The 24,632-nt window shown below is 42.9% G+C and overlaps 1 protein-coding gene across 5 annotated transcripts in view; it reads right to left on the bottom strand.

Moving 5' to 3' along the window:
* The window catches only part of LOC121459036 (protein PHTF2), a 91,838-nt gene that overhangs the window by 4,185 nt on the left and 63,021 nt on the right, over nucleotides 1-24,632 (bottom strand). For 4 of the 5 annotated variants that reach the window (XM_041668527.1, XM_041668528.1, XM_041668529.1 and 1 more), the window contains 9 exons: nucleotides 23,559-23,745; nucleotides 20,663-20,818; nucleotides 18,313-18,531; nucleotides 10,289-10,417; nucleotides 9,257-9,529; nucleotides 8,931-9,062; nucleotides 7,190-7,276; nucleotides 4,785-4,940; nucleotides 2,414-2,509 (listed from right to left, as the gene is read on the bottom strand). In XM_041668527.1, coding sequence (XP_041524461.1) covers nucleotides 2,414-2,509; nucleotides 4,785-4,940; nucleotides 7,190-7,276; nucleotides 8,931-9,062; nucleotides 9,257-9,529; nucleotides 10,289-10,417; nucleotides 18,313-18,531; nucleotides 20,663-20,818; nucleotides 23,559-23,745 — 1,435 coding nt within the window. Of the gene's footprint in view, nucleotides 1-2,413; nucleotides 2,510-4,784; nucleotides 4,941-7,189; nucleotides 7,277-8,930; nucleotides 9,063-9,256; nucleotides 9,530-10,288; nucleotides 10,418-18,312; nucleotides 18,532-20,662; nucleotides 20,819-23,558; nucleotides 23,746-24,632 lie in introns of those variants that run through there. The other variant, XM_041668531.1, reaches the window with a different exon arrangement.

Raw genomic sequence — 24,632 nt, 5'->3', positions numbered from 1 at the left:
TGTGTGTGGTGTGCGTGTGCGTGTGGTGTGTGTGTATGTGGTGTGTGTGTGTGGTGTGTGGTGTGTGTGTGGTGTGTGTGTGTGGTGTGTGGTGTGTGTGGTGTGTGTGTGTGTGGTGTGTGTGTGTGTGGTGTGTGTGGTGTGTGTGTGTGTGGTGTGTGTGTATGTATGTGGTGTGTGTGGTGTGTGTGTGTGTGGTGTGTGTGTGGTGTGTGTGTGTGTGGTGTGTGTGTGTGGTGTGTGTGTGTGTGGTGTGTGTGGTGTGTGTGTGTGTGGTGTGTGTGGTGTGTGTGTGTGTGGTGTGTGTGTATGTATGTGGTGTGTGTGGTGTGTGTGTGTGGTGTGTGTGTGGTGTGTGTGTGTGTGGTGTGTGTGTGTGGTGTGTGTGTGTGTGGTGTGTGTGTGGTGTGCGTGTGTGTGGTGTGTGTGTGGTGTGTGGTGTGTGTGTGTGGTGTGCGTGTGTGTGTGGTGTGCGTGTGTGTGTGGTGTGTGTGTGTGGTGTGTGTGTGTGGTGTGTGTGTGTGGTGTGTGTGTGTGTGTGGTGTGCGTGTGGTGTGCGTGTGGTGTGCGTGTGGTGTGTGTGTGTGTGGTGTGTGTGTGCGTGGTGTGTGTGTGGTGTGTGTGTGCGTGTGGTGTGCGTGTGTGTGGTGTGTGTGTGTGGTGTGTGTGGTGTGTGTGGTGTGTGTGTGCGTGTGTGTGGTGTGTGTGTGGTGTGTGTGGTGTGCGTGTGCGTGTGGTGTGTGTGTATGTGGTGTGTGTGTGTGTGTGGTGTGCGTGTGGTGTGTGTGTGTGTGTGGTGTGCGTGTGGTGTGTGTGTGTGTGGGGTGTGTGTGTGTGTGGTGTGTGTGTGGTGTGTGTGTGGTGTGCGTGTGGTGTGTGTGTGTGGTGTGTGTGTGTGTGTGGTGTGTGTGTGGTGTGTGTGGTGTGCGTGTGGTGTGTGTGTGTGTGGTGTGTGTGTGCGTGTGGTGTGTGTGTATGTGGTGTGTGTGTGGTGTGCGTGTGGTGTGTGTGTGTGGTGTGTGTGTGTGGTGTGTGTGTGGTGTGTGTGTGGTGTGTGTGGTGTGCGTGTGCGTGTGGTGTGTGTGTATGTGGTGTGTGTGTGTGGTGTGTGTGTGGTGTGTGTGGTGTGTGTGTGTGTGTGGTGTGTGTGTGGTGTGTGTGGTGTGTGTGTGTGTGTGTGTGGTGTGTGGTGTGTGTGTGGTGTGTGGTGTGTGTGGTGTGTGTGGTGTGCGTGTGGTGTGCGTGTGGTGTGTGTGGTGTGTGTGTGTGGTGTGTGTGTATGTGTGTGGTGTGTGGTGTGTGTGTGTGGTGTGTGTGTGGTGTGTGTGTGGTGTGTGTGGTGTGTGTGTGTGTGGTGTGTGTGTATGTGTGTGGTGTGTGTGTGTGGTGTGTGTGTGTGGTGTGTGTGTGTGTGGTATGTGTGTGTGTGTGTGGTGTGTGTGTGGTGTGTGGTGTGTGTGTGGTGTGTGGTGTGTGGTGTGGTGTGTGTGTATGCGGTGTGTGTGTGTGTGTGTGTGTGTCATGGCAGCATGGCCAGGGAGGAGGGGCTCGGGGCTGGTGATGTGGAGATAAAGAGCAGTAACAGAAGCAGGGGGGTGCTTGGGTTCAGGGTGGTACTGATAGAAGAAGGGGAGAGGCCAGAGGGCACGAGCCCCAAATCTTGGCCTTGTGAGTGCTTGGCTGGTGAACACATCCAGGCCTACGTCCTGGCCTGAATCAGGGCATCCCGTGCTCTGCCTTGGATTAAATGCAATCAACAATTCCCTATCTCATTACCCTCTACCAACCTCCTCTGAGTATTTTTGATGCCCAATTTCCCACGAGTCACAGACTACACTCAATCAATACCTTAGTTGACAGAGGACCTAACCCTATCACTGTGTCAAAACTCATTTCATACCAGTCTCTGAAGACTCGAAACTCTTGTAGGATGCTCAATTAGTTATAGAAATTAATATCCTTAAATAGATTTTAGTTTTGACAAAGGAAAGCATGGAGAGCCAGGCCTGGCGGGACACCTGTGATCCCAGCACTTGGGAGACTGAGTCAGAAGTCACCCTGGGCAACATAGTTAACACCGAGACCATGAAATATAAAACAAGCAACCTCTGAGTTAACGTCCCATCTTTTGTGGAACATTTCCTAGTATTCTCGATAAAACTGACTAAACACACACACAGCAAAAACAGCATTCTAATACAGCATTAGGAAACGCCTTGACATACTTTTCAAAGACATTCGTTGGATTACGTAAGCGATGAAGAGCAGAGCACACTGCGAACGCGCTCAGATGTAATCTCATGCTGACGTCTACGTCTAGAGACCAGGTTCGCGGTCAGGAGAGCGCACCCTCACGGAGACCAGGTTCGTGGTCAGGAGAGTGCACCCTCACCCATGCCAGCCCTGCGCTCACCTTCAGGAGTTTAGTAGCCAGCTTCAAAACATTGTTCACGAGTGTCAGTTCCTCCTTTTTGTTTGGTTTCTTTTCCATCTTCAAGTAGAGGTTTATCTTTTATATAAAAGAGCCCCATAGGCAAAATAATTAAAAATTATAACATACGTGCTTTTCTTTTGTGGCGCTGGGGACTGAGCCTAGGGCCTCATGCATGCTACTTAATCATTTTACCGATGAGTTATACCCCCAGACCACAAATACATTGTTTTTTGAAAAGAAAATTATTTAGATAACATTTTTTCCCCATTTATTTTACATACCGACCACAGCCCCCCCCCCCCCCCTTCTCCTCCATCTCCATCAGAAAGGGGCAGGGCACATCAAGTTGAGGGAGGACAGAGCTCCTCCCCTGCACCAAGGTTGGGCAAGGTAGTCCAGCATGGGGAACAGGTTCCCAAAGGCCAGCTAAGCACCAGGAACAGGTCCTGATCTTACCGCTAGGAACCTTTTTTTTTTTTTTTTTCCGGTTTTTTTCGAGATAGGTTTTCTCTGTAGCTTTGGATCCTGTCCTGGAACTCCCTTTGTAGACCAGGCTGGCCTTGAACTCACAGAGATCCACCTGCTTCTGCCCCCCCACCCTAGTGCTGGGATTAAAGGCGTGTGCCACCACCGCCTGGCTTAGGGGCCTTACAAAAAAAACCAAGCTAAACAAATGTCACACACATGCAGAGGGCCTCAGTGGGTCCCAGAAAGGCTCCCTAGCTGTTGGTCCAGCGTCCATGAGCTCCCATGAGCTCAGGTCAGCTGTCTCTGAGGGTTCTCCTCTCATGACCCCCACAAATACATTCTTAAACAGATCTAAAAGGCAGTCACCACAATATTAATAGTGCGTCTCTGGGTATTACATTACAAATGATTTTTAATGTTTATACATTACTATATATTTCAAATCTTATAATGAACTTATTTAATAATAAGAAAACTTAAAACGGTAAACATTGTATTCTCAGGGCCAGATCAACTTAACTTAGAAAATAAATAGAAACAGAATAAACTCAACAAACTGGCTCATGATTTTTTTATTCTGAAAGCAATGCAAATATTCGTTATCTTTATTACCCATCTCTAATATTTTTGGGGTGCTGCCCAGCTTAGTTACCCTGTCTGGAAAGGCTCTAGCTCTAGGCCGCTCATACACTGTGCTCACTCACTTGATCCATCTTCCCTCTTTACTCAGGCAGCCAGAGCCCAACCATGGACTAGTGGACTACCAATGATCTGGTCGAGGTTCTAGGTGCTATGACCTGGACAGCTGGTAACGTCAGCAGAAACCATAATTCGGCAACCCAAATCACGTAAGCCAGCACAGGGTCGGGAGTCCACAGGGGAACAGGACAGGAGGTGCAGGAGGAGGTGAATGGGAAGCCATGAGGAAGTGGCTGACCGTGAGACCCAGTGACTGTTAGAGACGATTATCTTTGTGGTAACTTTCCTCTTCCATCTAATGGAGCCTATTTATCTACTGAGTATTTAAAATACAAGCTCTTCCTAACTAAAATATTCAAACAAGGTCATTGGCAAACATTTGTATAACTCTTATGGAATAGCAAGAAGAAATACTTAGCAAATTCATATAAAATTAAATCAATTATCCAAATTATTATGCTTTGCTCTTTTTATTGAATAAAAATTTAAATTTTCTCTAACATTGTTTTGTCACAATGCAAAGCGATCGTGTCCCACTAATGATTTAAAATCTATCATTTTACAAACACTATTCTCTTCCTGCCGAATGAAAATGGGACGTAAAACTGCGGGTTAGATTTGAGATTTGTATCAAGGCAGAAATACCAAAGAAAGGCTTGCATACTATAAAAAATTTAACTTTAGCTTCAAAGCATAAATGACCTTAATCAAATAAAAAAATATGCTCCTGAAAAATAGGAAATAAGCAAAAATATTGTAATTTGTATGTACACATGGGCTGGTCAGATGTCTCACAGGGAAAGATTTTCTGCCAGGACTGACAGCCTGAGGTGGATCCCTGGACTATACATTATAGGTCAGGGAACCCTGATTGCTCTTCGAGCAGATGAGGGAGGGGGACTTGATCGGGGGAGGGGGAGGGAAATGGGAAGCGGTTGCGGGGACGAGGCAGAAATCCTTAATAAATTAAAAAAAAATAAAAAAAATAAAATAAAATAGGACAGAACTGATGATGGCAAGTTGTCCTTTCTCTCTCTCTCTCCCTCTCTCTCTCCTCTCCCCTCCCCTCCATTCCCCTCCCCTCTCTCCCTCTGTCTCCCTCTCCCTCTCTCTCTCCCCCTCCCCCCCCCCACACAAATGGACTGTGGACGACAGAGCCTCACTGATAACAGAATGAACTCACCTGTTCTGTAAGTAATATTGAGGTATTGCTGTATTTCTTGCTTGTCTCTGACCCGAGAGTCACGAACCTCAGGAGGAACAGTGTTAAGGAGATGCACCAGATCACCAGCTCCCAGTTGTAGTGACAGTTGAGGAAGATCTCGTGTACGTGCAGCAGCTGAGGAGCACAGAGCAGCATTGTGAGCGGCTCACCTCGCTTCAGAACAAAACGCCACTTTACAGGACTGCTCGTGAACGGAGCAGTGTGTTTTTAGGACAGTTATCATGAAATACTGCTGCACATCAGAAGTACAGAGAATAACATAACCAATAGTTACAGGTTCTGACAGTTGTACTTTTAAAATATTAGTATTTTACAGTATTTACTTCAGATTGAAACAATATTTCAAATTTAGTTAAAACCTTTACATTTTCTTTGTTCCTGCTTTCTGAACCAACACAACTCTACCCCAAGGTAAAATTTGTGTTTATCTTTCCCATGCAGGTTTTTAATAATTTATAAAAAAACAAACCCCTATTCATCCTGTGGCTTTATTTTTCCTTTCCTAGTACCGGGGACACAGCCAGGGCTTTGTGCAGGCCGGGCGAGTGGTTTCCCACTCTATGATGGCGCCGTATCCCTAACCTTCAACACCCATCCACCTCTCGACTTTTATGTCAGTGTTACCACCCAACACATATCCATGTACTTTCTTTCTCACATCCCCGCTCTCCCCGAGGGAGGCCAGCAGTCCCATGCAAAAATGTGTGATGGTCAGGACAACCCTCAGGAAATCAGTTCTCGACATCCACCATGTTGGTTCTGGGAACTGAGCTCAGATAACCAAACAGGCTTAGAAAAAAAGCACCTTTGCCCTCTGGGCCGTCTGGCCAGCTCCAGTTTTTTTTTTTGTTGTTGTTGTTTTTTTTTATTCTGCTGAACCTTGTTTCTAAGATTTACCCATGTTGAAACATTCAGCTTTAAATTAGTTCATTTTAAGCCCTACTAATTATAGTAAAAGAATCAACTATAGCGATTTCGGTCTGCTCCAACAATTAGCATTTACGGTGTTGTCAATTTCTTTGTTACCAACAACGCAGCAATGGTCTTGTGTTTCCTTGGCCACATATGCAAGACTTCTGTTAGGTATTAATACGTAGGGATAAAACTATTAGTTCATGGGCAGTTACATCTTCAACTCTATAAGGTGGTGCATATTGATGTATCTCTAAACAGTGGTACCACTGTATACTCAGCCATGTTTCTTATAACTTTTTTTCTGTTAGGATGATTTTCTTATTGACTTGTGAAGACAGATTGTAAACACATTCCCACTGAAGTCTTGTTTTCCCAGATCTTATCTGGTCACGGATGGTGCCCTTTGTAGTCCATACATTTGATTTGGGATTGGATTTAAAATTCCGTTATGTTTAAATCTCTACCTGTCTAGGATTTATTTTCCGGTATGAAGTACTTCTGATTCACTCCCATCACCTCAGCCTTCCTGGGTTGGTTTATGACAGCACCGGATCGTATAATCTGCACGGTTTGCAGGACTGTTTCACCCACTGAACATCCACTGCTCTATCAACAGCACTGTCTCCCTGTACCGCCGAAGTCAGTCCATATCTCTGCTCAGGCAACATGTTGCTCAAAGCTCTGGACTGTTGCTTCCCGATGAACTCTAGGAAGCTTACTGAAGTTAAAAAGCAAAAAACCAGCACTCTGTTTACACGCATGTGGCTGTGATCCCAACCATTCTCTGAAGACAGTCAGCATACATACATACATGTCTGAGGTGTCACGGTGAAAGCCATTATTTTGTAGAATAAATACTAATTATCTGCTGAGAATCATGATTTGTTTTCTTCATTTATTAAGATACCTGTAATGTTTTCCTTTAGCAAACCATAGATATGAAATTCCATCAGTGGACTTTCTGAAATTGAAAATCCCTCCACTACAGGGATAAACCACCTTAGTCGTGGCTCACAGCTGTGATAGTTCAGGCCTTCCCTCTGAAACATTCTGTTGAAGGGTTTTATATCTAAGAGAATACGTTAACTCCAAGTTTTCCCTTTACGTGTTCTCATGTGGTTCAAAGCCTGCACTGTAAGCATGTGTATTATGTGTGTAAAACCTAAAACAATAGAAGATCGAGACAGAATAGTAAGCGCTTAGGAAGAACGAGAAGGTGGCAACAAAGACACCCGAGACGTGAACGGACGAAAGAGACTGGAATGTGCGGGGGGGATTTACAAGAGACGCTCACTGCTGTAGGCTGTGGGGGAGAAGCATCTATGAAAACACACTCGTTCAAAGACAAGACAACGATACTAACACCCTCTAAGGTAATCGAGAAATATTAAAAATTCTGTTTAGGAACTGAATATTTATCTAGGGATGGATGTAACAAGTTAACTCACCTGAGCACAGCAAATAAATACAACCGAGATTGTCAGCAAGAAGGCAGACGAAACGATGACATCCACTGATCTCTGAGGACCTCGACGCTAGGGAAAAAGGGAAAGCACTTTAAAAAGGAGAATTTCCATGCTTTCAGTCAAGGTGCGACGAGCTGGTCATAACCTACAGTGCTGAAAGGATACCTAACTTGCCAGATGAACTGTTTTGTAATGTGTTGTTATTCCCTTATAATTTTACAACTGTAAATGTGGTATCTACACAGCATAGATCCCTTAGTGTAACTGTTTTTCCCGCTAAACTCACTCAGAGATACATGGACAGCTGAGCTATGATGCTCACACTAAACTCACACTCACAGACACATCTGACATCTGTGTACTGAACTATGGAGGGAAGGTATCCACCGGGCGCTCGGAGGTCAATGTCAGGGAGATTAATTCAGATTTGTGGGTCAGGAGTGTCTATCTGCCTGGTGAGTGTTCCTAAGAAAGTGGCATATTACATCATCTCTAGAACAAGATGGCATATAGCACTGTCCTAGGAGAGGAAGATGGTTTCCAGAGAGCCAGGAGACAGATAGGAGAGCAAGGCCCAGACCACGAACAGCAGCCAGAACATACTAAGGCTCTGTTCCTTATCCGAGAGTAACAGACTTCCAGAGAGGCGAGAAAACTGTATGGTCCTGGCAGGCTGAAGACAGTAACGGAGGGAAGGAACGCTAATGCCAGGGAAGCAGCAGCGAGACAGATGACAAGGGTCTCAATAAGGCCGCGGACACGGAAACAAGGATTGGGAACAGATTTAAGATGTATTCTGGGAGCAGAGAGGACTGAATGCCGGAAACCAGGACAGAAGCTGCAAGGATAACTTAGTTCTAATTAAGAGCGAATGGAACATGGTTAACATTAAGCGAATTTTTCAGAATAGAATCAACAATGTATAAAAGAATATAGCACCTACTTAGGGTTCGGAATTTTAAACTAAACCAAGCAAGAAAATCATATTCATCCTTCATGAAACATAAATGTAACAATGAGGGAAAAACTGTCAATTTGTAGCATTTCCTAATATACACTGAGTTAAATTTCAAAAACCAAACCGATAAAGAGAACAATGAAATTTTAAAATGTAAAAGCAAATAATTTTTTCTATTTCTTTCATTGTTACTTCAGAAGAAAAAGCTTTAAAGATCTAGTTCGGGGGACTCTTAGTCTTTGGGACAATTTTATCATTCACTGTTTGCATAAACATCCTTGAACATGTCCGCATACTCTATAAATAGTAAACCTCACTGTTATTTACTATAAAAAGAATCCCCAGGAAAAATGGTATTATTAAAATCAACCCCGGGTCTATTTCCTAGGGTCTGGTGTTTTCACACCGCGTCCACAAACATCAATATTATTTAAGGCATCGGAGACGGAGCAGCACGTAGGGGCAGCTTTGCACAGTGACTTAAAAGAGCAGTAAATCTCACTGGTTAGAGTCCCCAAGATTGGTTTATAAGTAGGGGGCTCCCTCTGCTGGTTCGTGAGGGCTATTCTAGGGAAAAAACAGAAATCCTTAACCCAGCCTTTGGATGAGAAATTGTTGGCTCTATTAACAACCCCACACCTACAGACAAGACGTGGTAACTGCTGGGAAAGAGATATATTAAGAGCGCATGTATCAATAGCACTCTACCTTGAGATAGGAATGGAAAGATATATATTAAGAGCGCGTGTATCAATAGCACTCTACCTTGAGATAGGAACGGAGGGACAGCCACATTTTTATATTTTGCACTTTCTTCAACCGGAAATGAGGAACCTCAGATTTCCGAGCTCTCCTTGCAGATGTCAAGTGTCCAAAGAGTTTTGCAAAGAGCAGTCGCTGAAAAAGATTAAGGTGAAGATTACTGTATAAAATATTGCATGATTTATATAATTATTATATGAAATATGAATTGTTGTGACTTAATATAAAAGCAAACAAACAATTATGTCACAGTGTCCTGTGAACTACGAACACACCTAAGGAACACTTTGAGGGCTACGAAAGGGTAAACTAGTATTCTTCAGACTCACTTGTTTATATGTTCTTTCTGCTACACACAGCAAAAAAAAGAAGATCCAGACAAGAGATACTCGAACCACAAAGCTTATGAGGACCATAGAGAGAACCATGAAATCTTCGTTAGAACCAACAGCGATCACACAAAGTTCTGAGGCGGAATGGGCTGTGAGTTGCTCCAAGTCTGTTGCTTGGGACAGTCGGAAAACAAACGGAGTTAAGCCCAGGATTAGGGAAACAGCATTTCCAAATATCTGGTATCCTATACCTGGTACATGGCTGTTCACCTTAGGAAGTAGGGGTAGAGGGGAAGAAGAAAAGAAAGTGGACATAAATCAAATTTAAGGTAAAATGAATTCTAATGAAACTTCACTTTTTTATAATAGGATTTAAATTTTTTTAAAATTTAATACATTATGAAAGAGCCTGCTACACATTAATCACAAGGTCTCTAATTGATAAGTAGATGAAAGGAAGCTCGATCTCAGATAGAGAAAACTATGCAAGTTATTATTTTAAGTTAGAAATATTTACAAATATTAGAGTGTTGAGATCAATACGACATTAAACCCAGTTTGTTGAAGGAAAAGTTGAGGCGCCAATGAGATGGTACAGCAGATGGAGACACCTGTCATCAGCCCTGACAACTGAGTGCCATCCCTAGGACCCACACGTGGAGGAGAAAACCCGCTTCTGAAAGGGTCCTCTGACTTCCACAACGCACTGTGACGCACGCATTCCAGCCCCAAAACAATAAATGGAATTTAAATGCTTAAATTTAAACAAAAATGTAATAATAATAATAATTAAAAAAAAAAAAAGGTGCCGGTGGTAGCGGTGCATGTCTTTAATCCCAGCACTCAGGAGGCAGAGGCAGATCTCTCTCTGAGTTCGAGGCCAGAGCCCGGTCTACAGAGTTTCAGAACAGCCAGGATTACACAGAGAAACCCTGTATCGACTAATCCCCCAAAGAGGAGAAAAAAGTAACTATGCAATAAATCCTTAAGTTTCACCGTTTCCCTAAAGGACACAAGCTCAGAACTCACTCTGTTCATTATCATCCCGCTGATCTCAAGCACAGACAGGTCTGCTTTCTTACAATCATTGCCTTCCCACACGATGGCACTGACTTTCTCTAAGCCCGGGTGGGAACTGTGAAGCCAAGGCAAATGAGTCTACAAAAAAAGAGAAACACACTTACTACATTCACAGATAAAAGTGTCTATAGAATGATACATAGCTGTATGTGGAGTAAAATCACAACTACACTAAATAAAAACTGGTAAATTTGTAAGTGGAACATATTAATCTGGATAGTAGCCATATCTATGCACATACAATTTTAGCGACATTACAACTTCAATTAAAATTAGTTATACATTAAACAGATCACATAAGAAACTGCAGTTATAAGAATGTAGAACCTTAACAAATATCCTGTAAGTTAAATATGCAACAAAATATGTTAGCAAAAGTACTTAGCTGTCATCCAACCTATTTAAGGCTAAAAAAACATAGATGCCAAATATTAACTGATTTTGTTATCTTTGTGGTATTCTAAAACAGCATTTCTGGAAAGGATCAGTTAAGCCTTTTTTTTTCAAAGTGTTTTAGCAAACATTTTAAGAAGAAACATTAAGAATTACAAATATTTTCTGAAATACAATACTTTATTTCCCAATGTTTCAAGAAATAATAACAGTTACAAACTTGCAAAACGTGGTTATCTGTTTTGGACGTACAGTAGAGGTGTGGAGTAGGTAATGGGATAGTTGGGCTGCAGGGAGCAACAAACACAAATCTCTCACAGCAACATGCTATGCCACAACACACAATGCCACGGCGCATCGCCTATGGCCTGCGCTGGAGCGGGCCTCACCTGTTCACGTCACAGTAGTGCTAGCTCACATACATCTCAAGGATTGATATATTTCCCACATTTTATATAAAGAATATGTTTGGCACTCACAGTAACCTGAGAAATATGATCAACAAATTGTTGACATTCTACTATTCTAAAATATTTCCATGAATTTAAGAAATGTAATTTTTCATACAAGGGAGATAAAGGTGTATTGATAAACTTCAACTGAAATTGTCTAAAAAAAATCAATAATATATTAAAAAAAGAAAAGGGATTTTTTTATCTCTTCTAAATATTTTTATCTTTTCTAAATACTTTCATGGTCTTTATATATTTCAGTACTTGAGGGGTTTACAAGCGCTGAAATAATACTGTTAACTTGTTACCTTACTACAAGTTATGTTTCATAACTTGTGACAAACAATATATGCCAGTTTAGAAGAGAAGTAATTCTGTATCAAAATATGCATTAGATTTTCTCTGAAAACTTAATAGATTCTGAACTACTCTAGAAAAGGGCTGGAGGTGTGGCTTACAGGTAGAGTGTTCTCTAGGATGCGAGAGGGCTTGCGTTCATTCCCTGGCACTCTGGAGGCAGGGAGGGACTTGGGCACAAAATGTATGAAAACTGGAATGACAAGCTGAGCGCAGGCGTGTCCGGAGACTTAGCTAAGGCACGCAATCCCTCACAGCGTGCTTCTCCTCAGACTCCAGTCTTTGTCAGGCCGTCAGTAACACTAACCTGCACAGAGTTAGGTGAGCCAAGGACGTAACAGATTTTAACCAAGTAATAACAGAGTCTCACTGGATAACAGAAACCACAGGTCTGCTCAATTACACAAAGATTATGTTAGTACAATGGAGGTCCATCTAGGAACAGGAGAAGGAAGATATCAGCATCTCCGCTGTCCTCAAAGCACTTCTCCATAGGTACTTTTTTTTTTTTTTTTTTTTTTTTTTTTTTTTTTTTTACCAACACTTGGCTTCATTTTCTTACAGTCAAAAGGCAAGAGAAAAGATGGGCATGAGAACCGGTCAACTTCGAGTTATTCAAAAGAACCCTCAATGTGGGTGTGCTTTTGTCAAATACACGCTAAAAAACAGGCTTCTTTAGACAGCCTGTTTAGCGTGGAGAGAGCATCACTGTACACAGACTTCTAGAGACAGCGTGGAGAGAGCATCACCGTACACAGGGTTCTAGAGACAGATAACGTGGAGAGAGCATCACTGTGCACAGGGTTCTAGAGTCATATAGCGTGGAGAGAGCATCACCGTGCACAGGGTTCTAGAGTCATATAGCGTGGAGAGAGCATCACCGTGCACAGGGTTCTAGAGTCATATAGCGTGGAGAGAGCATCACCGTGCACAGGGTTCTAGAGACAGCGTGGAGAGAGCATCACCATACACAGGGTTCTAGAGACAGCGTGGAGAGAGCATCACCGTACATAGGGTTCTAGAGACAGATTGTGTGGAGAGAGCATCACCGTACACAGGGTTCTAGAGACAGCGTGGAGAGAGCATCACTGTACACAGGGTTCTAGAGACAGCGTGGAGAGAGCATCACCATACACAGGGTTCTAGAGACAGTGTGGAGAGAACATCACCGTGCACAGGGTTCTAGAGACAGCGTGGAGAGAGCATCACTGTACACAGGGTTCTAGAGACAGCGTGGAGAGAGCATCACCGTGCACAGGGTTCTAGAGACAGTGTGGAGAGAACATCACCGTGCACAAGGTTCTAGAGACAGCGTGGAGAGAACATCACTGTGCACAGGGTTCTAGAGACAGCGTGGAGAGAGCATCACCGTACACAGGGTTCTAGAGACAGCGTGGAGAGAGCATCACCGTGCACAGGGTTCTAGACAGACAAACAGCATGGAGAGAGCATCACCATACACAGACTTCTAGAGACAGCGTGGAGAGAACATCACCGTGCACAGGGTTCTAGAGACAGCGTGGAGAGAGCATCACCATACACAGACTTCTAGAGACAGCGTGGAGAGAGCATCACCGTGCACAGGGTTCTAGAGACAGCGTGGAGAGAGCATCACCGTACACAGGGTTCTAGAGACAGCGTGGAGAGAGCATCACCGTGCACAGGGTTCTAGACAGACAGACAGTGTGGAGAGAGCATCACCGTACAAGAACCTACGCTAAAGGGCTCCTAAGAGCAAAGGATCACAGTTCAGAACGTCATCTTCTGCCTCTGCCCCATGGCACTGCCTCGGAGGATGTGCTGAGAGCAGCCGCAGCTGCCGTGGGTCGCATGTGACCTGTGAAGGCTACACGCTGAGGAAGTTAGGTTTTCGAGCTAACAGTTGGGATTCTTTTCATTATTATTTTTTCAGCTTCACCCCAGATCTCCGGTGCTTTCCTTTCATCTTCATTCAAAACGGAAACCTTGAATTGCAATGATGTTATGTTTTATTTCAAATAAATCCACTAAGACAACGGCTTTACGTGGTGTTTCCAAGTATGGGAACCCAGTCATTAGAATCCAGCTGTACCTACCGGAAAATATTATCACTTGAACATGGCTTTGTGTTTCATTATATATCCAGCCATAAATAGCAGAGGAAATTTTTCTCCTATGAAATGTTTGTTACTATTTATAAATATCAGGAAACTATGTCCTGGCAATATTCTGAGAACATGCCCATCCGAATGCTCAGTGTTTCTTCCCAAGGAGACATTCCATCTTCCTGGGAGACATAAAACAGTCTTGCAAACCTAGCGCAGACCTACAGCCAGACAAGAAAACAACTTGGTAGCTTTTTCATTAAAGGAAGCTAAAGTCTACTGCCTAACAACTAGTAAGACTGAAAAGTGTGAGCCTTCCGTAAGCCTGGAAATATGAAATTGTACAGAAAAAAGAGCCCTTATTCCAAAACCAATACTAACTAATATTAGTGTAGGATACCAATCAGATATGCAGAATAGAGTGTCAAATGGGTTTTTTTAATCTCATAGAAAAACAGAAGGATGAAGCAAACATATAGGGCCAAATTATTAATTTCAGGAATCACAGGGAAAATAGCTCGGATATTTCTTGCTACTGCCATTTACTACACTCAAGTGGCCCAGATGAATATTTACATGCTCCTCAGCCAACAACACGTAGTCTTGGGGATTAGTCACTACTGGGTCCCTCAGATCCGGGGACCCTTAGCTATTCCCCTGGCCACAGCAGGAACTGCCTCACCTCCAAAATGAGTCAGTAGTAGCACCCTGCCATCTGACCCCGTCTCTGGAACATCATTATCCTTCAATTTATCAGTCCTTTCCTGGCTAAGCTGCCCTCTGGACTCCCACAGAAACATTACTTCAGACTCCCTCTCTTGGCTCTTTTTCCTCCTTAGAGGACACCAGCCTCCTGGGTCTCCACTGCCGTGCTCATTCTATGTACACCTTTCTGCTACCCAGAGCGTGTGCTTACCCCTGCGACAACCGGGCATTACCTTCTGTTAGAGCTCTTTGGATTTCTCTGTACCAGCTTCTTCTCATGTAAATATGCTCAGTATCTTACATCCTAAAAACCATGCTCTCCACTCCTTAATTTCTCACCTAAGCTACTTTATCTCCTGCCCGTGTTCTATGCTGTGCTTTGTAAACACCCAATTCAGACTCTGAACATCTCATAAGGAGCTTGCTTTCCCCTGTCATTTTGCAATGGGCCTGAAGCCAAAACCAATGGGTATATTTTTAAAGTGAAACCTTATCATTCAGCTACTCAAGAGGTGACCTGACCTAATTGACCTTTCTTCTCACTCTGCTCAAGTGATACATTTCAGGTAAACTTGGAAATTACTTTGTATACTACTCCAGCTAATCACCAAGTTTCACAAGTCTAAATTTCATGCTTATTATTCCCTGGCATGTTTTTATATGCCAATTGCATATGCTTTAATTCATAAATATACTTTTTGAATGCTTTAAAATTTTATATAAATGGTATACTACACAGTTATTCAAATTGCTTTCACTCAAAAAATTCATACTTCAATCTGTAATTGAAAATTTATATTCATAAAACTTACTCGTGCTGAATGTAGCCAAGTTAAATTTCATTGCTATAAACTGCTTTATTACAAGGCTTGCCTGCTGGTTTTACTCCTGCTGTGCTGTCCATCACTGAAACGAAATACCTAGCAAAAAGTATGCAAGCCTCCACGGCTCCCAGTTCAGCTGCAGCACAGTGTATCACGGTAGGAAAGACGTGGTTCTAGGGGCGTCTTGGTCGAGGTCTATGGTACCAAGGAGGAAACAGAAAAGGAGAAATGCCAAGACCTGCCTGGCTTTGTTTTTCTTTGTATTCAGTCTGGGATCTTAGCTAAGGGATGGTACCACCTATCTTCCCCTCAGATGAGTCTGTACCCAAGCACACCCAAGGTGGATTCTAGGGGATTCCAGATCCAGCTAGGGACATTGAAGAATAACCATCACAGCTATGCTAGCTTATTCTCCCTCACCCCTAGTGTTTCTCTGGGTAGCCCAGGTTGGCCTGGAACGTACTGTGTAGCCCAGGTTGGCCGGGAACTCACAGGGATCTGCCTACCTCTGCCCCCCTGATCTCTTAAATTTTTTTTTGAAATCTGATCAGTAAAAAACAGTGTCTCATTGCTCTAAAGTTCACCTGCTAGACCAGGCACAGAACTGGCCACACTCACACAGTGCTCACCTGCTCTCTCGCACACCTGTCCTCACCCTGACTACACTCACACAGTGTTCACCTGCTCTCTCGCACACCTGTCCTCACCCTGACCACACTCACTCAGTGCTCACCTGCTCTCTCGCACACCTGTCCTCACCCTGACCACACTCACACAGTGCTCACCTGCTCTCTCGCACACCTGTCCTCACCCTGACCACACTCCTCAGTGCTCACCTGCTCTCCCTCGCACCTGTCCTCACCCTGACCACACTCACTCAGTGCTCACCTGCCCTGTCTCACACCTGTCATAAGTTACTGCTTCAGATCCTTTTGTTTATTTTTCTATTAAGTCCCCCCCGCCTTTGCTTCTCTCCCTCCCCTTCCCTCTCTCCCTAAGCCTTTTCTGTGACAATATCTCTCCAGGTAACCCCCTGGCTGGTTTCCAACCCACAGAGAGGTACTGGCCTCCTCCGCTGGAGTGAGCGCTGGCGTTGAAAGCACTGTCTGTTGAGCTAATCCTCCGCCTTAGCTCTGTACAGCAATACTGAGAGCTAAGATGTTACAAACATCTTCTGAGGATGGTCTTTTAGTAACATTATCGCTTAATTGGAAAGCCCAAGTTTTTAAAATTAAGACATTCCTAAGTCCCCCATCTTGTTTTTGGAAGCTCTGGTAAGCTGAAGTAATGGAGATGACCACACTATACTCTTGCTAAATGCTTTAGACTTTTCCCTTTACACTCAGTAGCTACGTGCAATACATTGTAACGTGTCGACGATCACTTAGCCCACCATCTTATGGTCTTATCTTTCTTCACTGAGTATTGATGCATTTATGCCATACATTAGGGATCCATAAGAACACTAATCTATTCCTGCATTTTTCTTGACTGTTTCATTGTCTATGTATGCACCCACATAAAACTACCCTATTCTTAATTTAAACTAAAACTTTGTATCTGTAGGGAAAGTCCATCTACTGTTATTCGAAACTGTTTTGTTTGGTTGGTTTCTCTGTGTAACAGCCCTGGCTTTTGTTTTGTTTTGTTAGTCCTGGCTGGTCTGGAACCTGTATACCCAACTGCCTCCATCTCCAGAGTGCAGGGTTTAAAGACATGTGTCAACACACCCAACCATTTTGCTATTTTTAACATTTCATTCTTTAATATGTTCTTTGACTGATGCAAATCCAACCAAACCTGGTAGACTAATGAACAAAAACAAACACAGGATAATGGACATTTCCACATGGTACCTGCTTTCCATAAAAAACGAATCCTGAAATCAGGCTCAGAGCTTGGCATCTACAGTGCAAGGAAACGGCAGGGGGATTTTTACCAAGAGAGTGACCATGCTGACACCCCAACCTGGCCCCACCAGCTACACGAGAAGAGGACTGACTGAGCCATCTCCTAAGCTGGCCCTCAGGCTTGTATGTAGACACTGGACTGACTGAGCCATCTCCTAAGCTGGCCCTCAGGCTTCTATGTAGACACTGGACTGACTGAGCCATCTCCTAAGCTGGCCCTCAGGCTTGTATGTAGACACTGGACTGACTGAGCCATCTCCTAAGCTGGCCCTCAGGCTTGTATGTAGACAATGGACTGACTGAGCCATCTCCTAAGCTGGCCCTCAGGCTTGTATGTAGACACTGGACTGACTGAGCCATCTCCTAAGCTGGCCCTCAGGCTTGTATGTAGACACTGGACTGACTGAGCCATCTCCTAAGCTGGCCCTCAGGCTTCTATGTAGACACTGGACTGACTGAACCATCTCCTAAGCCAGGGTGAGGATTTTTAAATCCAGGTTTCTGGACTGCTGAGTGACGAATGGCGATGCCATTCACCAAGATTCTGAGTACAGAAAGAGAAAGTTCATAAAGGAAGATGAGGGATTTCGCTAACATGAGACACTGGACATTAAAAGAATTCAACACAGTACCGGACTCAATTGTACTTTTCAGCACCTTAAATGTGATTAATACAAAATGAGATGTATACTAAGGATTCAGACTCAAGTTTCTAGGCTTAATATGAAAAAGGCCATCTATATCATTTTTATTTTCACATTAATTATATAGTAAAGGAATAATACACTGAATATATTTGGCTAAATAATGCATATTGGAATTTCACTTTTTGAACTGCTTTTATTGTGGGTAATGGAAAATGTAAACTTGCACACACGACTGTATTTCTACTGGATACTGTGACTATGGGTGCTTAGTCATTCAAATTTGACACAGATTTTGAATCATAATATTAAGGGAGAATTAAGGCCAGGAAGTATGTGAATTTGAACAGAACAAACACAGACTGACCCACAAACTCCATCTTCTAACTCAGGATCACAGATGTGGAAAGACAGAGACACAACGACAATATAAACACCGAGACTATAACCAGTGAAGCCAGACCACGGCCACATAAAAACAACAAAACAACCTCGTGAGTATTACTTTAACCGAATGTGAACGTCTGTCACCTCTGTAAGATTTGCACATACGCTCAGAGGAGCTTGTCTGATAGCCCCGCGCAATCCGACACTGTAAACTAACCTGGTGGAAGGGGTCGTCTCTATATTCTTTTTTCACACAGGGGTTAATCTGCGGATTCCCCACATCTGTCTCACTGGTACAAGATGAACGGCATTCTGCACAATGCAATAAGTCTTCCCACAAGACATCTTCCGTTTCAGATTCGGGCCTTGTGCTCTCAGAGTCCTGTCTGGAACTTGAACAGCGAGAGCTGCAACTAGTACCCGATTTAGGGGCGTCCTGAAATCAAGACAGTCTTTGACATTAATGCAATCTGTGTATCCTTCCTAACTAGTACCCGATTTAGGGGCGTCCTGAAATTGAGACATTAATGCAATCTGTGTATCCTTCCCAACTAGTACCCGATTTAGGGGCGTCCTGAAATTGAGACATTAATGCAATCTGTGTATCCTTCCCAACTAATACCCGACTTAGGGGCGTCCTGAAATTGAGACATTAATGCAATCTGTGTATCCTTCCCAACTAGTACCCAACTTAGGGGCGTCCTGAAATCGAGACAGTCTTTGACATTAATACAATCTGTGTCTCTTCTGACTCAAGAGATTTTATCAGAAACATACACTGCTACTTCTCCAAAAACAACCAGCGTACTCGTTCTGTCCAAGGAGAGTGGCAGAGACAGCGAAACATTACAAGGACAGAGCACAGAATATCTGACGCGAGGCCCAAAGGAGTCGCGACCCACAGGCTAAGAACTGCTGTCCTAAGGGCTCGTTCTCCTGTAAGACACGTCCCTTAGAGTCGGCTGTTTCTAAGGTCGTATCTGGGGGAGCTGAACCCAACTGCTGAAACACCATTTATTTTAAAGTCTTTATAAATGAAACTACATCTCAGCCTTATACAACGTTTATTAACTATAAATGTGAAATAGGTTGAAATGTGTTCAAAGCGATATTTATTTAAAAATATAATTTAGAAGAATAGTGCTCTGCTCTTCAAGAACCCAAAAGGTGGCCGGGTGGTGGTGGCGCACGCCTTTAATCCCAGCACTCGGGAGGCAGAGGCAGGCGGATCTCTGGGAGTTCGAGACCAGCCTGGTCTACAAGAGCTAGTTCCAGGACAGGCTCCAAAGCCACAGAGAAACCCTGTCTCGAAAAACAAAACAAAACAAAACAAAACAAAAAGAACCCAAAAGGTAAAGCAGCTGCAGACAGCACAGATCCTAGGAGCAGGACTGATGTGGGGGTCAAATGGCTAGTTCCGCAGGGGAGGGGTCAGCGATGAACTTCTAACTACACAGAGTAAGATTCTGACTTCCTGTTATTTGGCCTGAAGCAGGCTGTGGGTGATAAGGCCATACGTAAGTGGGCACACGAGTCTTAGGGTCTGCTAGTGCAGCCCTTGAGGGGAAGAGGACGCCCGAGCAGACATGACGAGAGGGCCGTATCCCATTAGCCTGCAACTACTCACACTACCCACACACAGCGTCTCCTCATTTTCTCCATAAGTTCACCTCAAGATCATCCAGAAAAAGTATCTGCATACTGTGAAAAGACTACAGAGTAGCAATGGCTACAAAAGTACCAGAGGGGTATTTCTTTGGAGCTAGGCAATGGAATTTCTTGTTTATAGAAAGTAAACATTAATGGAATGAAATTATTTTTCTACCTAAATAGTTTTAAGTTCTAGAGATGTCAGAAAGTTGGGGAAAGTTTTGAGATAACCAATAAATAAATAAATTAAAAAAGAAAAGATCAAATCAAAGAGGAAAATTACTGAATGTTGTAGTGTGGGTAAATTAATAACTGGCAATAGCAACGTGAAAGAAATTAACTTGGGAAAAGGACGTCACTATAATGAACTGTGGAAACACTGATTGATACAGGACAGCTGACTGTCTCCGCTGGTAAGGGCGCTTGGCTCCGAGCCTGGCACTATCTAGACACCTGACCTGGGTCGGATCCCTGGGACTCACTTGGTGGCAGATAATCAACTCCTACGAGCTGTTCTCTGAACTCCACATGTACAACAGAGGCACCCTCCCCGAAACCAGCAAACAAACAGTGAACAACCCGCTAAGTGTATGAAGAGTCATACAAACTTGAGGGTGCGCAGACACCTACACTATCCATCAAGATCGTAGGACAGAGCCGGTGTGGCAGCACGCCTATAATGTCAGCACTCAGGAGACTGAGGCAGAGGAACCTGAACTGGAGCTAGCCTGGTCTATGCAGCAAGTCCCGGGACAGTCAACAGAGATACACAGTGAGACCCTGTCCCCCACCTCAAAAAAAAGATTGTAAAACAATACGTATTGGTAATGGTGGGAAATATTTCAATAATAACACTCAAGTGTTGAAAGTAATATAACACAGATATATGTGCATTTATGTAAGGTCAAACTGTGTACCTCATTTGCATAATGCTTTTTATAATGGTGCGCCTTTCTATTTCGAAGACTGCTTTCAGATGCTCTGTCCACATGGCCGCGCGGTGAGTACCCCGCCTCAGGACCTTCCTCGCTGGAGACTTCGTCAGACACATTTGCTGTCTTCCTCTGGGTATCCTGTGCGAGCCGACAAAGGGAACTGTAAGTAATTCCATGATGTCTGAGCTTCGAGACAGCAATTTCTACAAATTATACAATACAGATATCACATATACCTTCAAAATATCATTAAATACCAAGAAACTGATTAGGACTACATAATTTTCTGAAGAAAAAAAATCTTATGTTAGCAATCATACTCTTAAATGAACATTTTCTTTAAAAGTTATTCAAGTAATTTATCAAATATTATTCTGTAACTTTTGTTCAGGAAAGGATCTGAAATACCTTACAGAAATATGAAAAAGACACAAACATAACAGAGGCCATTTGAAAGACGCTGAAAGACCTTAGGAAAAAATCATATTTAATCAAGCTACCTGGTCAATTAGAAGGCCCATCACTAACTTAATAAAAGTTATGGGGATGAGAAGCGAGCAGTCGGAAGAGTGTGCATGGCTGACATATGTTGATCAACCGTCAGAGACACTCACACTTTCGACAGTCTGAAGCGGAAAGACTCAGGAAGCCTGAGCTCTGCCCATGCTCCTCCAGGTACCGGCACGGGTAATATGTGCTGAACATGCACTGGAAACCATGTGAGCCATGACACACAGGATGCTCATACTACCAGACAGCTAACACTGACTAATCAAAACTTGCAGCCAGACTGAACTACAGAATCACGATGACTCACAGACGATACTACAAAATAGAAGTACATTCACCTAGAAAAACTCAGAAAATCTTTTTGCCTCCTTCAACACAAAAATGCTCTTGCTCATATTCTGGAGTGGTGGGATTAAAGGCTTTGCACCCTCACGGTGGCTCACAATGCCTGTGACTCTAGTTCATTCCAGAGACTCTGATGCCTTCTCCTGACCTCTGTGGACACGAGGCACACAAATGGTGCACGCATACATACATGTGTACAGGCAAATAAATTATACATTAAATAATATAAATTATACACATAAAATTAATTTGTACACATAGAGTAATCTTTTCACAGTTTTATGACGTGTCTACAGCTGCATGGGTTTCTCTAGGTTTTCTACCATGCTCCATGGTCCACAAGTCTGTTTTTGTGGAAGCAGCATGCTGCTTTTACACTATGGCTGGGTGGTGGTGCTGCTTTTACACTATGGCTGGGTGGTACAGCTTGAGGCCACGTAACATGATGCCTCTAGCCATGTTCTTTTGCTTAGGAATGGCTTGGTTATCCACAGTCTTGTATCTCCCTATGAATTTTAGGATTTATGCTCCCCGCTCCCAGTTCTATAAAGAATTTCCCTAGAATTTTAATGAGGATTTCATTAAATATAGATTATTCCGGTAGTCTAGCCATTTTCACAGTATTTAATGCTGTCAATTCAGGTCTTCCCACTGTCAAGTGTTCTTCAGATTCTTTTTATGGTATCATAAGTTCTCACTGTAGAAACTATTATAAATGGGGTATTCTTTCTAATTTCTTTCTCGGCAAGTTTGTTACCATTCTATACAAAAGTTACTGGGTTTGGTATATTAATTTTGCATCCTGCAAATTACTGCAAGTGTTTATCACATATAAAAGTTTTCTGGTTGGAGTCCAGGGTATCTTTTAAATACAGACTGATGGCACCTGCAAATAAGAAAAAAAATCTAACTTTTCCCTCCCAATTATAATCCCTGTTGTAACTTTCTCTTGTCTTATTACTGTAGAGAAGACTTGAAACATTATAATGAATAACAGTGGAGTGGGAACCCTTGTCTCATTCCAGTCACATGCTCCAAAAAACTAGAGCACCCAAAATCTATGCGGAACCATGAAAGATCCTGAGCAGCAATCTTGAACAAAAAGAACAGACTTTGCACAAAAGAACCAATAACATGCACTGGGACTGCTGGAACCTCAACTAGCTGTTGAGAGATGAGTGGTTGTTCAGTCCATAAACACAACAAAACTTTGTCATTTTGAGAGAAATAACTGGGAACAAGTCAGACAAAGAAAGACTCAGAATGTACATTATTACACAGTGTGATGTGCGCACACACACACGCGCACACACACGCAGAGGATGAACTGACAATGACTGAGGAACAGACAGGTATAAATGATAGGAGGAATAACTTAACTTCTGTAATAATGGTTGACAAACTACCACACATCTCAGAACAGAAAGTGCCAAGGGTTTTCCGGTGTTACCAACATTTGATAAACATTTGTAGCTAGCAGGCCAATCACCTTGATCCCATCGCAATATGTTACTCATATGCACACTGTACCCTATAAATAGCTACTGAAAGAATTGTTTTCAGGTCATACATAAGCTGAAACAGATGTATAAAACCAAAAGTAATTAATAGAGAAAGCAAGGCATTTTCTTACAGAGTAAGGGTCAGTGCCTGGATCAGCGCTGAGAACAACTGAGCTCCTCCATTCAGTGCACACTCTCATACACACATGGAAACGGGGAGAGAAGGTAAGGGTTAATAAACACGGACCATGAATTCTACGTGAAATGGGAAGTGAAGGTAAGGGTTAATAAACAAACATGGACCATAGATCCTAAGCTGCCTCAACATTCCGGAAAACCCAAGCCAATCAACTCGGAAGGTACCAGGTTACATTTCCAAGTGTTATAACCACACTTACCTGACTTCAAGGCCGTCACTGTTATCTACGAAAGTTCCCAGATCAATTCCAGGGGAAACATTTCACTTGAGAGCAATTCATGTTAGTGGACGTAAAATCACACAAACTCACACTGATACTGACTTTGGCACGGACGCTCCTTGGAGTCCGGGCGGCCCAGGCCGTGTCTTCGGCTCGAATGGTCTCACACTGAGGCTCGTGGTCCTGTGCTCCGTCCTCACCGCTTTTCACAGCCCTTCGCCCATCGAGGGACACATAGCCGTTGTCAGTCTCGGTGGACTTATCGATTGAATTCTTTGCTTTCTTTGACCTAGAAACAAATAGATACAGAAATGTCATGTGTGCTGAGCTTATTCTGGATGGCTTGACAGAAACTCAACTCTGGCACTAATTATATAAAGCACTATTTTTCAGAATTTTAATGGCTATCTTTGCTTTGTTTGAAGTAAATGAGAAAAAAATATCAGATAAAATAGCGATTCAACTTAAAATCCTGGTTTAGTTTATGGGAGGCTTTGAGGTCTTACAAATAGCAATTCATAAGGAAAAGTCCTAATTTATCAAAGAATTCTTTGTTTGGTGTTTGGACAATGTCTAGAATAAAAATTTTGCCCAATTTGTTAGTGTTAATGTATTTTAAGCTTTTATTTTAAAATGATTATCTTTGTAAATTCATTAGATAAGTTATAATAGTGACTTAATACATCCCAAATATTTTACCTTTGGTAAGTTCCTTTTAATGTACAACAGAAACATAAAACCTTCTGTAGCATAAAAATATAAGGAAAAGGGAACACTTAATCTGAAAGTTATAAATCTGGCAAAAGTAAAAGTGGAGAACATAAAATTAAGAAGTAACCTCTTTCACTTACCAAAAGAATCTCTTGGAAAAAAATAATGACCATGTTGTTTTTAGAACCTACAAGGCCAGAATTAAGGATATTGATTTGTAGGAATAAAATATTTACAAACTACAATGTAGGAAATAATAATTTTAGCAGGCAGATGTTTTAGGAGTCTTAAGAGACTACAGTAGGTGAATGTAGCTCCCAAGGTAAACCCTTAGTAGAGATGTAAATCCTACAGCAGAAAGTACACCTCCTGCAGAATAAAGCCCGAGCTCACGCTCTGTGTGACATGAAATCCAAGAGAAAGTGAGCTTAAGATTGAACGGTAAGGAAAATGGGTGATGTGGAA

Source organism: Microtus oregoni, unplaced genomic scaffold, assembly GCF_018167655.1.
Source record: "Microtus oregoni isolate MIOR12 unplaced genomic scaffold, Mior012 000018F_ref0000195, whole genome shotgun sequence".
Taxonomy (NCBI): domain Eukaryota; kingdom Metazoa; phylum Chordata; class Mammalia; order Rodentia; family Cricetidae; genus Microtus; species Microtus oregoni.
Note: the sequence above shows the minus strand (reverse complement) of the source record. Positions and strands in the feature narration are given on the sequence as shown.